Source organism: Aedes aegypti, chromosome 1 (assembly GCF_002204515.2).
Source record: "Aedes aegypti strain LVP_AGWG chromosome 1, AaegL5.0 Primary Assembly, whole genome shotgun sequence".
In the NCBI taxonomy this organism is placed as follows: Eukaryota; Metazoa; Arthropoda; class Insecta; order Diptera; family Culicidae; genus Aedes; species Aedes aegypti.
In genome coordinates this window covers 246,860,104-246,875,350 of record NC_035107.1, presented here as the reverse complement: position 1 = coordinate 246,875,350, position 15,247 = coordinate 246,860,104, and the positions used below count along the sequence as shown (strand labels likewise).

The window sequence follows — 15,247 nt, the reverse complement described above, 5'->3', positions numbered from 1 at the left end:
GTTCAATTGCTAACCCCATTACCTTTAAAGAATGCATTAGGAATTATTCTGGTTCGTAGAAAAAATCTTGATCTGGTGAAATTTATGTTGATCTCTGTTATCAGAAACGAAGTCTCCTATGAAGCTGGCCAAAACTTTTGACGCAAATTCAAGGTTTCATCTTCTGAGCAATCTTTAAAAGATTTGATCAGGAATCTCGTCAAAAATTTAACGAAGATCTGGTCAAGAATACCTAACGATCCTCGCTATTTATTCTTTATTTTACCATTACTCTTATAGTACTCTGAATCAACTGGTAGATTACACGATCAGGGGCTGCCCGAGGGGTTCTCTTCGCTATTCATTCATCAAAGATCTAGCCTTGGCATTTGGTGAGGATAATTGGAATAATTCGCCGTGAATATGCAGAAATCTATACAAAATCTCGTCAGAGGTTCATAAGAACATTGTCATAAACTACTGAAACTAGTAACCCAGACAAGACTTCATCAAGAAGCAGTATCATGAACAACCCTAGAAATCCACGGAACGGAGTTCTGAATCTGAATCTAGAATTCCAGTAGTCTCACAAGAAATATGCCAAACATGTTTTTTCATAGCTTTTAGTCAAACTCAACGAATCTACTATTATAACATCAGTCAAGGATCTTATCTAAAATCCTCTCTATCCTTAAAAATTTGCCATGAATTTGAATGGAAATCAAACAAGCATCTTGTATGGTATTCCTAAGTATCCTTCTAGAAATTTTCCAAAGATCTTAACCGTTAACTATCTCAATACTTAGTCTTAGGATTTCCCGGATGGATGGACACTCTGCAAATGACAATTATGCCGAATGACCGTTATGCCAAATGGTTATAGTGTCACACGGTGTTATGCCAAACGGCATTATACCAAATGACCCACTCCCTTATCTCTCTACTATTATTCAACAACGGTTTCCTCCAGATATTCCACAACAAATTCAGAGAATTTTTGGTAGGATTTTTTTAGTAAATTCTCTATGGATACTTCTCCAGGGATTCCAAAAAATTTGTCTATGGGTTTCCCCATTAATACCACAAAGAGTTCCATCCAGCCTCCTCCCTGTCGTCAAGAGTTGGAAAAGGCAAATATGTTAGATACTTGGGAGATTTACAGAGACCTTCACACCCTCACATAGACATCACGGGGTGATGGATATTGTACATACGAAACATCATAGGACACGTTCGGTGAACGTTCAGGGTTTTATATTGTATGAAGAATGGGACTGGGAATGAACTTTTTACCTTCTGTTTAGTAAGCAGAAGTAGTAGCAATTGGATCACTGATCCTTTTCAAATAATCAAATAATATAGGGTCGGTGTTCCCTTAGTGGACAGTCCTCTATAGTCGCACTAGTAGCGTTTCACGGCCGTTTTGCTATAAATCTTTTTGAAATATTTTTTGACAAGAAGGTCAGGAGCTATTTATCTAAGTACCATTGATATACAGCTTGATTTTGTTCAAAGAATGATCGAAATAATTAGTTTTGCTTAAAATTTGAGCTCCCTTGCGCCTATAGTAAACCTATTGTTCCTATAGTAGCACTACTGAGAGAAACTATTTTTTATTACACGAAATAATCGATGGATTAAGAACTTTTTTTTACATCAAACGAAAGCTTTAGACGACACTTTGTAGGAAATATATAAAAGTGTGCTAGTGCCAGTCTTGGGAACTGTGACCACAATTCACCACAGTTCATCGATTCTGCCATTCCACCAAAACACAAAGCAGCAGCAGCATCAATACCATCAGGCGTTGCGCTGCCAACGGTTCACACACTGCTTGACTGTTTTTGTCTCTCCACTATGACCATTTTCGGGCAGCCATTCCAAGCTGAATGATTGAAAAAAGTGTTAAATCATTCAATCGCTAATATTTCGCTTGTGTTTTCAACTAATTGAAATCTATTAGCTCTAACAGAAAGACCACAATCATTCCGTTACGATACATATAAACAAGTTCAATTTCATACTGCCTTTATCGAGCAAAAATGCAAAACCCCGAAAACCGCAAAAATCGTGTCACCACTGTGCTCGAGTCATTTCGCATTCGGGGTTGAAAAACGTTAGGAAGAAGAAGATTACATTTTTGAAGAGCCGTGACATTTTTTTGTTTTGAACCGTCATGGTTTGCTTTGGATTCTGATGGTCGTGTAGAAAGATGTAAATGTAGAGGCGGTAAATGTTTGCTCCAGTACTTTTCTCATCCCTGGCTAGTGCTACTATATGAACAGAAATTAGAAATAGTGCTACTATAGGCACATGTATTCCTATAGTGGCACAAGCGATAATAAATATAAACATATGAGTTTTAGTTGTTTTCATATTTTTCCTACAAAACCAAGATGAAAAGCTTTCAGATGATGTAAAACTAATAACGCTAGCGTTATTTTTCAATTTTATACGAATATTTGTTCTTAGCTATGCGGCTATTGGTACATCGACCCTACAACTCTTTACAAGGGTAGTTTTTCAAGTGAAAGGGGTGGGGGCGGTTTGACTTAAAAATGTCTACCTAGATATTTGAGGTTAAATTTAATGGGGCTAAGTAGTTTGAATACCGACTATTTTACGATATCTTGATGATATCTTTTGTAGCAAATCCTTACACCGTGAACGGCCAACATTTTCATTACACCAACCAGTGGCAAAATCGCCAATGGCGGAAAATTTCTTTAATGAAAATTATAATAATATAAATCTCACCATACATCCCAAGTACACAAGTCACCGGGGGGGCTTGCCGCCTGCGATTGTCATCATCAGTAGCAACAACCTTTGATAACAACAACTGTGCGTGTGTTTCTTCCACTCAGAATCTGCCACCGAGAGTGAGTTCAGTTGTTGGACCAAAAATATGACAATGATTCTTGTTTTTTCACTGAACATCCCGATAGCAGACTTTGAATGATCATGTGTGTTTTGTATTGATGGGTTTGACTTGGACGAGTATTGATAGAGAGTGTAATGATAATGATACTAAATGAAGTGAAATGAATTATAGAAACGGTTATTGGTAATCGTTGTAGAAAATGTTGAGTGCAGGGAAGGAAAGAGAACGAAAGAGCATTCCTCCGAGTGCAGAACATAAAATAAAATAAAAATGAATACATGCATGTTAATGTTAAATGGAAAATTGTCACATTGACGGTTGTAAAGAAGAACATAAACTGAAAAATAACAAAATCAAATGAATTAAAAAAAGAAACTGATAAATTTTAAAAACAATTAGAAAAGAAGACCCGTAAAGCCGTAAACGCAAAGACCAATGACGAACGAGAAAGAAAGGGTGCTGGTTAACGAGGAAACGGAAATAATAACAGGAATAAAACACACTTTTACAACCACACAGTTCGTTACAAGATTCATGTTGCTTCACTCGATTTGTGATTCTGTTAACATACCGATTTGCTGACCATAGAATGTTGTATACCTTGTGGTGGTGGCGCTGTGACAGCGGAGACAGGTGGTACGGCGACTGACGGTGGCGGGGGACCACTGGGCGGCCCGTGGGATCCAGCACTGTGCGGTGCCTCGAGCGGTGTTGTACTATGTGCTTGTTGTAATCCACCTGATGAATAATAGCCGCCATTTATACCAGCTATAAGTTTTTTATCTTGGTTTTAATGGTATTGCTAGTTCAATTCATTCCCGTCAAAACCCCGGACTCGTGACTGAGTGATTTTGAGGGGAACATTGAATGGCACGCGTCTCCTAGGTAGATACTTACCTTCTGAGTATCCTCCGGCACCGCCGCCCGTCGACGATCGTAGGAAGTATTCCTTGTTCACGCAGTTCCGGAGGCAGTCCGGAATATTGCCGATGATTGCCCGTCGGATTTCGCTGGCCGCCATCTCGCGCAGTTCGGTCGTGGCTGCCTCGCTGTAGAAGGCGGCATGGGGCGTACACAGTAGGTTGGGGGCGTCTTTCAGGGCACCCTGATTTTGGGGTAATGAAACGAAAAAAAGAGGGGACACGAATTAGTTAGATCAACGTACCTTGAAAGCTACAGACAATCACAATGATTTGTACCGAAGCAGCGAATCTCAATTTGCGCATGTTACGAATTGAGAAACACTGACTGCAGTGCGTTAGTGGTGTTAGTCAATCTACTGGCATGTACCGATGACAACTTTGAAATGTCCGAAAATGAGATGATTCGTAGGTTCAATTCTTGGTACGGCTGAAAGATTGATAGAATACAGAAACTACTTCAGGTTCTATCCATAAACTACGCAGAAGACTAAAAATAGCACTTTTTAATTGTTTTGAATCACATCAAGTCGATTCTGCCCGTTTAATAAATCTACGTAATTTATGGATGGCCCCTTACTAATCTTGTGATTTAGAACATCCCAAAAAAGTACCAAGAATCGACGCCCACGACGATCATGGAAACGTGTTAGTTGTGTTACACTGTTCAATGGTTAGGTTCGGGTTGTCGTCACTGCAAGAACATGGATCCCTTCGGGTCCCGGCCCTTGCCTGAATGCCTTGAACACTCAATGAGAGTCTGTCTTTTTATGAAATGCGCGAAATGAGATGAAATGAAGAACGTTTGCTGATGGCGACAATGTGCAACATTTATATGAGTTGATGTTCCATTTTCGATTTACGAAATCAGCGACCGGGTTCGTCTAATTGAATTGAACGTCAAAACTAAATTTATTTTCTGTTGATCATAAAACTGCTTTCTTTGTAGCATCTGGACAATGGTTGAATTCGTCACAGACAGGTGTGCTCGCCTCTTCCTTCGTTAATCCGAACCGAACTAGTTACCCATCGCGTCGAACAGTTAGGACATTCATTGCAATTTGATTGGCTATCACGAAACGAAATCCGACCGTATCGATTCTGAGAGATGGGATTATAAACTTCCGGAACCGTTGCATTGTGTGCACTTTTTCGGCCGAATCACATCATGTATACACAATTGTGGACAACAACAGTGTTGAATATTCCGCGGGAAGGAAAGAGAACGGAAAACCACAAACATAAACCACACAACAGACATAGAGGAAAAATTTAGAATCTAAATAGTAAGTAAACCTGAAATACATTGTATGGCTCATTCTCATGAACGTCTAGTGCGGCCGCCCGGATTCGGCCTTGTTTGAGCGCATGGGCCAGCGCTTCGTCGTCCACTAGGCCACCGCGGGCTGTGTTCACTAGAAATGCACCGGGTCTCATCTGGAAGAAAAAAAAGCGGGAAGAATGTCATGTTAGATAAACTTCTGAGTACTGGGATGAAATATTCGATTTATTGACGATTGATGTAGCACTGTTGCAAAACAGTTATGTTTTCGTGAGAAAAATATGTAACATACTAATCGTAAAGCCATTAGCAGTTATTGGCTTTACAAAACCTGATCGATTGCATGTTACAATATCAGGGCTACACAGTTCGCCCTGGGTTTGCTACTCCTTCATTGACCGGTCAACTGTACTAATACTAGGAATACACCGGATAGGTATCTTTCACAAAACCCAATGGCGCCGGCCAGATTACAGTGCGGACCAGTGAGGATAGATGATGTTGTATTTTTGCTATTAAAATCCACGGCTTGCATCAGTGCAAGTAAGTAAGTAAGTGTTTTATGTTGTTTAGTTTGCTTTGATTATCGGATTGCTAATGTATCAGGCGTGAAAAAGCTGTACTCTGGCGGAATTACGTAAACCCCATTGATATTTCTGGCATATTCTGGGTTGTTTTGAGGCAACCACCGGACTAAACCGGGAAGTAATTCGAAATAATACATTTTTCTGTCAGATTTGAGCTAAATATACTGCAACATTCTACTAATTTCAAACTTTCCTACAGTATTTCTAGATGATTATTTCTACCAAGAGTAAAAATTACACAATTCGAAGAAGAATAGCTCCCACACAATTTAAGCCTTGGGACTAGTTTAAGTTAAAATAATTAAAATAATTACCTTCAAAGAAAGACCTCGGCGTGGTGTTCTGACCACTACACCAGGGCCGTCCTCAGGGATTCAAGTTGAAACATACGTCATAATAAAGTATGAAGACGTGGAAGAGCCTTCGATTGCACTTATGTTTCAAACATAAGGATAGCCATAAGGCAACCGAACTCGTCCTGATTGTTTGAATATGTTCGTGTTTCAACAATGTAGTATATAGGTTTATTTTAAACAATGCGAAAAACATTCGAAGATGATTATCTATAGTTAAATGATCTTCTATCAAGTGTTTCTGATATTACATGGTGAATCTCTCTTTCTAGTTTTACCTTATGTCATGTCTACCTATATCAAGTGATATTCCTCATGACTCTGGTACCTTTTATTTGTTCGTACCTACGGTATTTCTGAGCTATAAATACTGGCTGCTGTGAGCGCAGAAGGGAGACTTCCCGAACTGTGGACAGATTAACATATTATTTTATTCTTTATTTGCAGGATATAAAACCTTATTCTAGACATTATTAATGTTTTTAATTCTTATGTTTGATGTCATATCTAAGGATGCGTAAGAAATAAAAAAGAGGGACAGGCCTGGGGTAAGAAAGGATAGCGATTGGACTACCAGTCCCGTTACCAAGAATCTCACTATGAGTTCATCAATGAGTATACCAAAAATCTCACAAGACATCCGCCGGATGTCTAACCAAAAATTCACATTAGTTCGCAAGAATTTCCCCAAAGGTCTCATCAACCATCTCTAAATTAATTCAAAAAAGTGTCACTGGTAAATGTTTTCCGATATCCGTAAAACTTGTGTTAGAAAACCAACAGAGCGTCTAAATATATTATTAGAAATCTAGGTTTATGTAAAAAGTTCATCAAATATCTGATTAGGAATCTACCAAAATTTTCGCCAATTACACAGTATGAAGATAATAATAATTGAACTGTGAAATGGTGAGCCGACAACCAGGACTCAGCTGGTAGTGCAGCCTGGACACCAGTCCTTTTGACATCAACTAGAGTGAGGACATGCGTTTCGAGCGTCTGTCTCCCAAGGAAATGCGGCTCAAACAACGTCTGTTCTGGCATCCAGCGGCTGAGTACGAAATGCTGTATCACGGCAGCTACACCTAAGGTGGCAGCCCCACCATCGTCATGTAGGGTATTGCGGCCCTGATAGGGTAGCTAGCTATCTAATTTCTTACCTACCACGAAAAATGGAGAAAGGAGACATAACGAACGATACTTACGGTAATTGACTTGGTAACGAAAAGAAAACTATGATTGTAAATTCGGTACCTGGAATGTCAGGACGTGCGCCAACGACTCTCCGTTGGCACCGACGCCCGCCCCGGTACAAGCAGCGACTCAAGCAACCCGAAGTCGCAACTGAATACGCGCAAAGCCTTGAGGCAGCGTTGCCGGAAGAGGGAGAGCTCACCGAAGCCCCTCTTGAGGACTGCTGGAGTAGTCTCAAAGCAGCCATAAACAACGCAGCGGAAGGTGCCATTTTGTTCGTGGAAGCAAATCGACGGAACGGTTGGCAGAGGAGGAAGATCAAGACAGCAGGAGGAATGGCTTCATCAGTACGGCGGATGAGGGAGACGTATCAACTCCCACAATAGGTGAAGTTAAGGATGCTATCAAACAGCTCAAGAACAACAAAGCAGCTGGAAAGGATGGTATTGGAGCGGAACTTATTAAAATGGGCCCGGACAGGTTGGCCACTTGTCTGCACCGATTGATAGCCAGGATCTGGGATACAGAACAGCTACCGGAGGAGTGGAAGGAGGGAATAATATACCCAATATACAAAAAGGGTGACAAGTTAGAATGTGAGAACTATCGAGCGATCACCATTCTTAATGCAGCATATAAAGTGCTTTCCCAGATCATCTTCCGCCGTCTATCGCCACTGGCAAGCAGATTTGTTGGAAGTTATCAAGCCGGATTTGTGGACGGGCGATCGACGACAAATCTTTATGTTGCGGCAGATCCTCCAAAAGTATCAAGTCCCTACGCACCACCTATTCATCGATTTCAAAGCGGCCTATGATACCATCGACCGCGAAGAGCTATGGAAGATTATGGACGAGAATGGGTTTCCCGGGAAACTGACTAGACTGATCAAAGCAACGATGGATAGTGTACAGTGCTGTGTGAAGATATCGGGTGCTTTATCGGACCCGTTTGAAACACGCAAAGGACTTCGACAAGGCGATGGTCTTTCCTGCCTCCTGTTCAATATTGCGCTAGAAGGTGTTATGAAACGGGCGGGTTTCAACATGCGGGGCACGATCAATAAATCCAGCCAGTTCATTTGTTTCGCTGACGACGTGGACATTGTCGGAAGAACGTTCCAGGTGGTTGCTGAACAGTATACCAGGCTGAAACGTGAAACAGATCGGGTTGGATTGAAGGTAAATACGTTGAAGACGAAATATCTGCTGGCTGGAGGAACCGAGCGCGATAGAGCTCGCATAGGCAGACGCGTGACGATCGACGGGGATGAGTTCGAGGTGGTGGACGAATTCGTCTACCTCGGATCATTGATAACGTCGGATCTTCGGCGGAGTATGTGAGAACGGCGTATGGAGGAGAAGAATGAACCACGAGCTTGCGCAACTCTACGGTGAACCCAGTATCACGAAAGTCGCCAAAGCTGGAAGGGTACGATGGGCGGGACACGTTGTGAGAATGCCGGACAACAATCCCGCAAAAATGGTGTTCAATTCAAATCCGGCCGGTACAAGACGAAGGGGAGCGCAACGAGCTAGGTGGTTTGACCAAGTGGAGCAGGATCTTGGAAGTGTGGGGCGATCGAGGAATTGGAGGTTAGCAGCCATGGACCGAGTTAGTTGGCGTAACATTGTGGCGCAGGTCATGTCTTGAAGGACGTAGAGCCAGCAAAAGTAAGTAATGTCAAGACGTTAAATAAAACCCGGACGAGTGCGCCTTTTGGCTTGTGAATTTCAGTGGGTTGGAGTGAGCGTGGTTGCTGTTCAGGAAGTAAACTGGCCTAGATCTGGAGAAAGTGGCGGTGGATCCCATCGCCAACACAGCTTTCAAATACAACATCTACTATACTGCCGTGAATCGCAAGTCAGTCCCATCTGTAAAAAGTAGGCATTGAGTAAATGGGCTGTGAAGTTTTCAAACTCGTTTTCCATGCAAATATTCAAAAAATTGCAGAGGATTGGAACATGTTCAAATTTTAATGAAACTTTCACAATTTGCTTTGCACTACTAGCATAGCATACACTGACTGTACATGTCAATGGTTGTTACTCCGTGACTGATCAGAACTGGTAATAATTGCACTGCGATCCAAATGAATAAGGGATAAGTTTCCGCTTACTTTCGGAGTGCAATTTTTTAGCAGATCTAATATTATTGATCAATAACGACGCCGGCCAAGTCCTTACAGTCAGTTGGGATGGGGAAGGAATGTTAGGGTGTAATGATTATTGCTTCTAGAGACCGAGAATACCTCTGCATCTCTACAATCATCACGGGAAGGGTGTTTATTAGTGGAACAGGAAAAGATCTGGGAGTCACCTTTGGTCGGTGATGCGATCCATGGATAAGGAGGAAAATACGACTTATACTAAAAGCTAGTTTTTATTTTTGTCTCGAAAAGTTTTTGGTAAAAGATTTAAAATAAACTTCAACATCTATAATGTCAAACCATTCAAAAGAAGTTTTTATTATTGGCGATAAGAGAAAAATATATGCATATATAAATTATATGAAACAGGAATAATGCCGACACTTGTAGTGACGAACCATACATAGTTTGTTTGAAAATTACATAAATGTATTGCTGTACATTTTTGTCTCAAGAAGAAAAGTCTTTGGTAGAAGTTATATAAAAAAATACGTCAACATTCATAATGTCGAACAATTCAAAAAAGTATCTTAAGTAATATCAAAAATTTTATATGTATATTAGAATTGTATAAAACAAGCATAATGCCGACACATGTAGTGACGAACCATACATAGTTTGATTGGATATTACATAAAATTAACGTTTTCATGAAAAATGTGTTATCATAAGCATGAAACGAGCTCACCAGTTGGTAATCCATCCTTGATTGAACACGAATATTTTTCGCACTCACACAGCGCGAACAGCAAAACTTCTCGGTGCCCCGAAAACGAACCGTCTTGCTTGGACTTTCCGAAGCACTACCCAGCAAAACACGCGAAACAAAAACCAAACTCCCGGCGTCCCGAAAACGAAGCGTCTTGCTCGGGCTTTCCAAAGCACTGCCCATCAAAACACGCGAAACAAAAACCAAACTCCCGGCGTCCCAAAAACGAAGCGTCTTGCTTGGGCCTTCCGAAGCACTGCCCAGCAGAACACGCGAAACGAAACCAAACTCCCGGCGCACAGTGCGTTGCTCCATAGCTTCACAATTTGCTTTGCACTACTATATATTTACGAGAAAAATATAAAGATGATTAAAACACGGTTCATTTTTGTATTGCACGGTGCGGAAATCTGAAATGGGACTGATATGCGGTTACTTTTCATTATGGGACAATTTGACTTGATGTTTTTTTCCTATTTTTTCCGAACAAATCATATTATCTTATTAGTGCAGCTGAAAGAGCATTGTACGATATGTTGGAAACTGAACTCAACTCAATTTTGACGAAAATGCAAATGGGACTGACTTGCGATTCACGGCAGTATAGGGGTAGCGATAAGGTGTAGGATACATAGTAAGCAGGAAACAGATTAATCCAGTTATGAGGTAGGAACCGATTAATGAACGAATCTGCGTATTGAGGATACGGAGAAAATTCTTCAACAACAGTCTGATCAACATCTATACGTCGACAAACCATAAACTCGACGACACGAATGGTGCGTTTTATGATTGTCTCGACAAGACCTACGAATATTGCCCAAAACATGACTTAAAATTGTTATCGGGGATGCCAACGCTCAAGTAGAAGAGAGGATTTTTTCCGTCCAATTATTTGGCACGGAGAGCCTTCACTCCGTCACCAATGACAACGGCCTTAGATTAGTAACTTTCGCCGCAGCTAGAGGGATGCCCATCAGCAGCTCGTACTTTGCACGCAAAGGCATCCGAAAGCACACTTGGATGCACCCAAAATGGTGAGCTCTGCAACCTAATAGATCACGTTTTGGTGGACAGCCGACATTTTTGGATGTCATCGATGTGAGGTTCAAACATCGACTCTGATCACTAGCGTGCCCATACGGTCATGTAGGATCTAAAAGACGTCGAAAATAATTGAATTGTGATGCACTGTTTTTCATTATTTTGGACACACCAATACATTTTGGACCCCCGGCATTTTTTTATCGTTTGGCGACAAAGTCCACGGCACTGGTTGTATAATATGTTTGCCCATAGTCTAATCAATCGATTGACAATGGAAAAGCGAAGAAATTCTACGCTTTTAGTTCAGAAATTAGAAAAAAGTTTTTGTTTACATTTGAAAAATTTCTTCTTCTTCTTCTTCTTTCTGGCGTTACGTCCTAACTGGGACAAAGCCTGCTTTTCAGATTAGTGTTCTTATGAGCACTTCCACAGTTATTAACTGAGAGCTTTCTTTGCCGATTGACCATTTTTGCATGTGTATATCGTGTGGCAGGTACGAAGATACTCTATGCCCTGGGAATCGAGAAAATTTCCTTTACGAAAAGATCCTCGACCAGCGGGATTCGAACCCACGACCCTCAGCATGGTCATGCTGAATAGCTGCGCGTTTACCGCTACGGCTATCTGGGCCCACTTCTGAAGTCTTCAATTTCTGTCTTGCGACAAATCCATGAACACAACTTGCCGACTCACCATCTTTCTTTCTTTTTCTTGGCATTAACGTCCTCACTGGGACAGAGCCTACTTCTCACCCTCTGTTCATTCATTTCAAGGCGGCGTACGATTCAGTAAAGAGAAATGAGTTTTGGCAGATAATGATAGAACACGGTTTTCCGACGAAACTGATTAGACTGATTCGTGCAACGATAGATGGATCGAAATCAAGTGTGCGGGTTGCGGATGAGATTTCGACCTACTGCGTAACGTTAGATGATTTGAAGCAACGAGATGCGCTTTCGAACCTTTCGTTCAACATTGCTCTCGAAGGGGCTATTAGGAAAGCAGGCGTGCAAAGAAGCGGTACCGTCGTCACCTGGTCGCATATGCTCCTAGGTTTTTCGGACGATAGCGATATAATCGCAATTGAGTCATAGAAGAGGCATTCGTGCCTGTTAAAAGGGAGACAGCGAGGATTGGACTTATCGTCAATACCAGCGAAACAAAGTACATGATCGCCGGTAGACAGCGTCGTTCTAATCGTGATATTGGTAACCAAGTGGTGCTGGGTGGTAACAAATTTGAAGTAGTGAAAGAATTTGTATACAGTCGAACTTCGTTGGTTGCACTATCTTTAAGTGGGCTTCGTTTTGATTGGGCTCCCGTTACTTGGGCTAAAGCCCACTTATAACGAAGGCAATCGTCACTTTTTGGCATAAAGCTCGATATATCAATGTTGATAGCCCTGATTTTCTATTGTACTCGATATTTTGACAGCTAAAAACTCAGCCCGATTAGTGAAAGTCTTTCACTAGGTGGACTACAGGTTTAGTGCAACGAACGAAAGTTGACTGTATCGTGTTACTTTAGTGACATGCAATAATGATGTTACCCGCGAGATGAAAAGGCCTCTTGCAGCTGCGAATAGGGTTTTTTACGGGCTGCGTAACCAGCTTACGTCCCGTAGCCTGCGACGGAAACAAAATTCGCGCTATATAAGACACTAATCCTTCCGACTGCTTTATTACGGCCATGAATCCTGGACGTTAAAAGAGGTCGATCGGAAAGCGTTTGGAGTTTTTGAATCATGAGTTGCACCAAGTATGCAAAGCAATGGTTAGTTTCCAAACTATTTCGCCTTATTTCGCCGTTCAGGGCGACTGGAAGTAATTGGCACTGGACCGAGTCCAGTGGAGAATAATTATTTATTCGGCGTAGATAAAACGTAGCTAATTGTAGCTTGATACTTGATAGCAAGTAGTAATAATAATGATGAAGCGTGTTTTAAGGTTGAACATCTTTTGGACATCTCTAGCATAGCATAGCATAGACTGACTGTACATGTCAATAATGGTTGCTACTCCGTGATTGATCGGAACTGGTAAGAATTGCACTACGATCCAAATGAATAAGGGGTGGGAGTTTCCGCTTACTCTCGAAGTGCAATTTTAGCAGATCTAATATTATTGATCAATAACGGCGCCGGCCAAGTCCTTACAGTCAGCTGGGATGGGGAAGGAATGTTAGGGTGTAATGATTGTTGCTTCTAGAGACCGAGAATACCTCTGCATCTCCACAATCACCACGGGAAGGGTGTTAGTGAGGGAGGAAAAAATCTGGGAGTCACCTCTGGTCGGTGATGCGATCCATGGACAAGGGGGAAATATACGACTTATATTTAAAGCTAGTTTTGTATTTTTGTCTCGAGAAGTTTTTGGTAGAAGCTTTAAAATATACGTCAACATCTATAATGTCGAACAATTCAAAAGACGTTTTTATTAATGACGAAAACTGAAAATTACATGTATATTTTTTAAATTATATGAAACAGGAATAATGCCGTGATGTAAGAACTAACACTGGAAATGTTGCAGTTATAATGTTGTCGGTTCATTTCAACAAACATAACTGAACAGAAGAAAATTCAAGTAACACTTATGGGGCAAGTGAAAAGTAAGGAGACGTTTTTAAAAAACTTTTTCTGTACTTTTTTCTTCAATTTTATATAAAAATCAATTTCAGCATACTGCTTATATTTGGTGGGAGTCAAGTTAAAAATATATACGACCTCATTTGTTTTAATTTAAAGTCTCTAGAATTTGAAGAATCCCATCTATGCGAAATTCATTACTCACTTGCCCCACGGTACCTTACGTATAATAAATCCACAGAGAACTGAGTAAAATATTACTCGACCTAGTATGGCATACTGTCTTTCGATTCACTTTTGTCAATAAATGCTGCTAGCTATCTTTGGATGTCAAATAAAAGAAATTAGTGTAAATCGATTAAAAATTAAAGGGGCAGAATCCGTCATTAGTTTTAGAATTTTGAAGAGCAGTTTTTTCGTTCAAAATCAACAAAGCTTACGTGAAAATGTGTATAGTGTATTCTATTACCCAGCCAAAGCACAGTAAACATATTTTCAGCGAAAAAAATCAGTGTTGAGCAGAAAAACTGCTTTTGATGATGACGATGATTGCGATGACGGATCCTTGAACGTTAACCGAGATGATGATTATCCAATCTAGCCTTTTGCTTTTGTTTCTACACAATCGTCAATACCTACTTTCTCTACTTAGTTAGATCGTTCCACTCACCTGTTTAATCGTGAACTCGTTAATTAAGTGATGATTATGTTCATTTAATGTACAGTGTAACGACACGCAGTCGGAGTGGAATAGCAGTTCTTGCAGGGTGTAGACGCGGGTCAGGCCAAGCGATTTCTCGATTCCGTCCGGCAGGTAGGGATCGTAGAAGCTCACGTTGAAACCGAACACCTTCGCCCGGAGCGCCACCGCACTGCCTATTCTGCCCAGACCGACTAATCCCAGGGTGTCTCCTCGTATTCTTGCACAGCCCTAAAATGCGACAGAAATGATGACCGTTAGCTAGATTCATTAATAACTAGAGTATGTAATTGCCATACCTGCGCTGCGTCCCGCACTTGTTCTGGTCCTGTGAATTTTTTGCCCTCTCGAACCATGTTCGCTAGCCAGTACGTCCGCCGGTAAAGGTTCAGGATCAGACACATGGTGGTATCGGCGACCTCTTCGACGCCATAGCCGGGCACATTACACACGGCGATGCCCAGCTCGCCGGCCGCTTTCACGTCGATGTTGTCGACTCCGCTGCCGATGCGGACGATTATCCGTAACGCTTTGAACTTTTCCAGATCTTCTTTTGTGAGGATGATTGTGTGCCACATTAACGCGCCCACTGCTTCGTTTAATACCTGCGGGACGGAGAGAAACATTGAACGTTAGTGAATGGTGTTTTATGAATGAATAAGATTGTAGATCCACGAAAACCGGCTCTTCAAAGTTAAATACGGTTTGTAAGCCTTAAAATAAACGCTGGGCTGGTAGTGACTGAGTGACTTGAAAATAGGATCCTTAGAAATCTTATGCTTGAAAAAAAAGACTTCTAAAAGAGACCCAACAGGAACCAAAAAACTAGTCCAAACAGGAACCAAAATGTCAATAT

General features: G+C 41.3%; 1 protein-coding gene across 31 annotated transcripts in view; it reads right to left on the bottom strand.

Annotated features, from left to right (window-relative positions):
* The window catches only part of LOC5566474 (C-terminal-binding protein), a 249,527-nt gene that overhangs the window by 19,662 nt on the left and 214,618 nt on the right, over window positions 1-15,247 (bottom strand). For 18 of the 31 annotated variants that reach the window (XR_002498609.1, XR_002498610.1, XM_021837415.1 and 15 more), the window contains 5 exons: window positions 14,691-14,996; window positions 14,362-14,622; window positions 5,080-5,220; window positions 3,761-3,968; window positions 3,435-3,646 (listed from right to left, as the gene is read on the bottom strand). Coding sequence is in view for 27 of the 31 variants with exons in the window: in XM_021837415.1 (XP_021693107.1) it covers window positions 3,435-3,646; window positions 3,761-3,968; window positions 5,080-5,220; window positions 14,362-14,622; window positions 14,691-14,996 (1,128 nt within the window). In the remaining 4 variants the exon portion in view is untranslated. The remainder of the gene's footprint in view (window positions 1-3,434; window positions 3,647-3,760; window positions 3,969-5,079; window positions 5,221-14,361; window positions 14,623-14,690; window positions 14,997-15,247) is intronic. The other 13 variants (XR_002498607.1, XR_002498608.1, XM_021837429.1 and 10 more) reach the window with 7 other exon arrangements.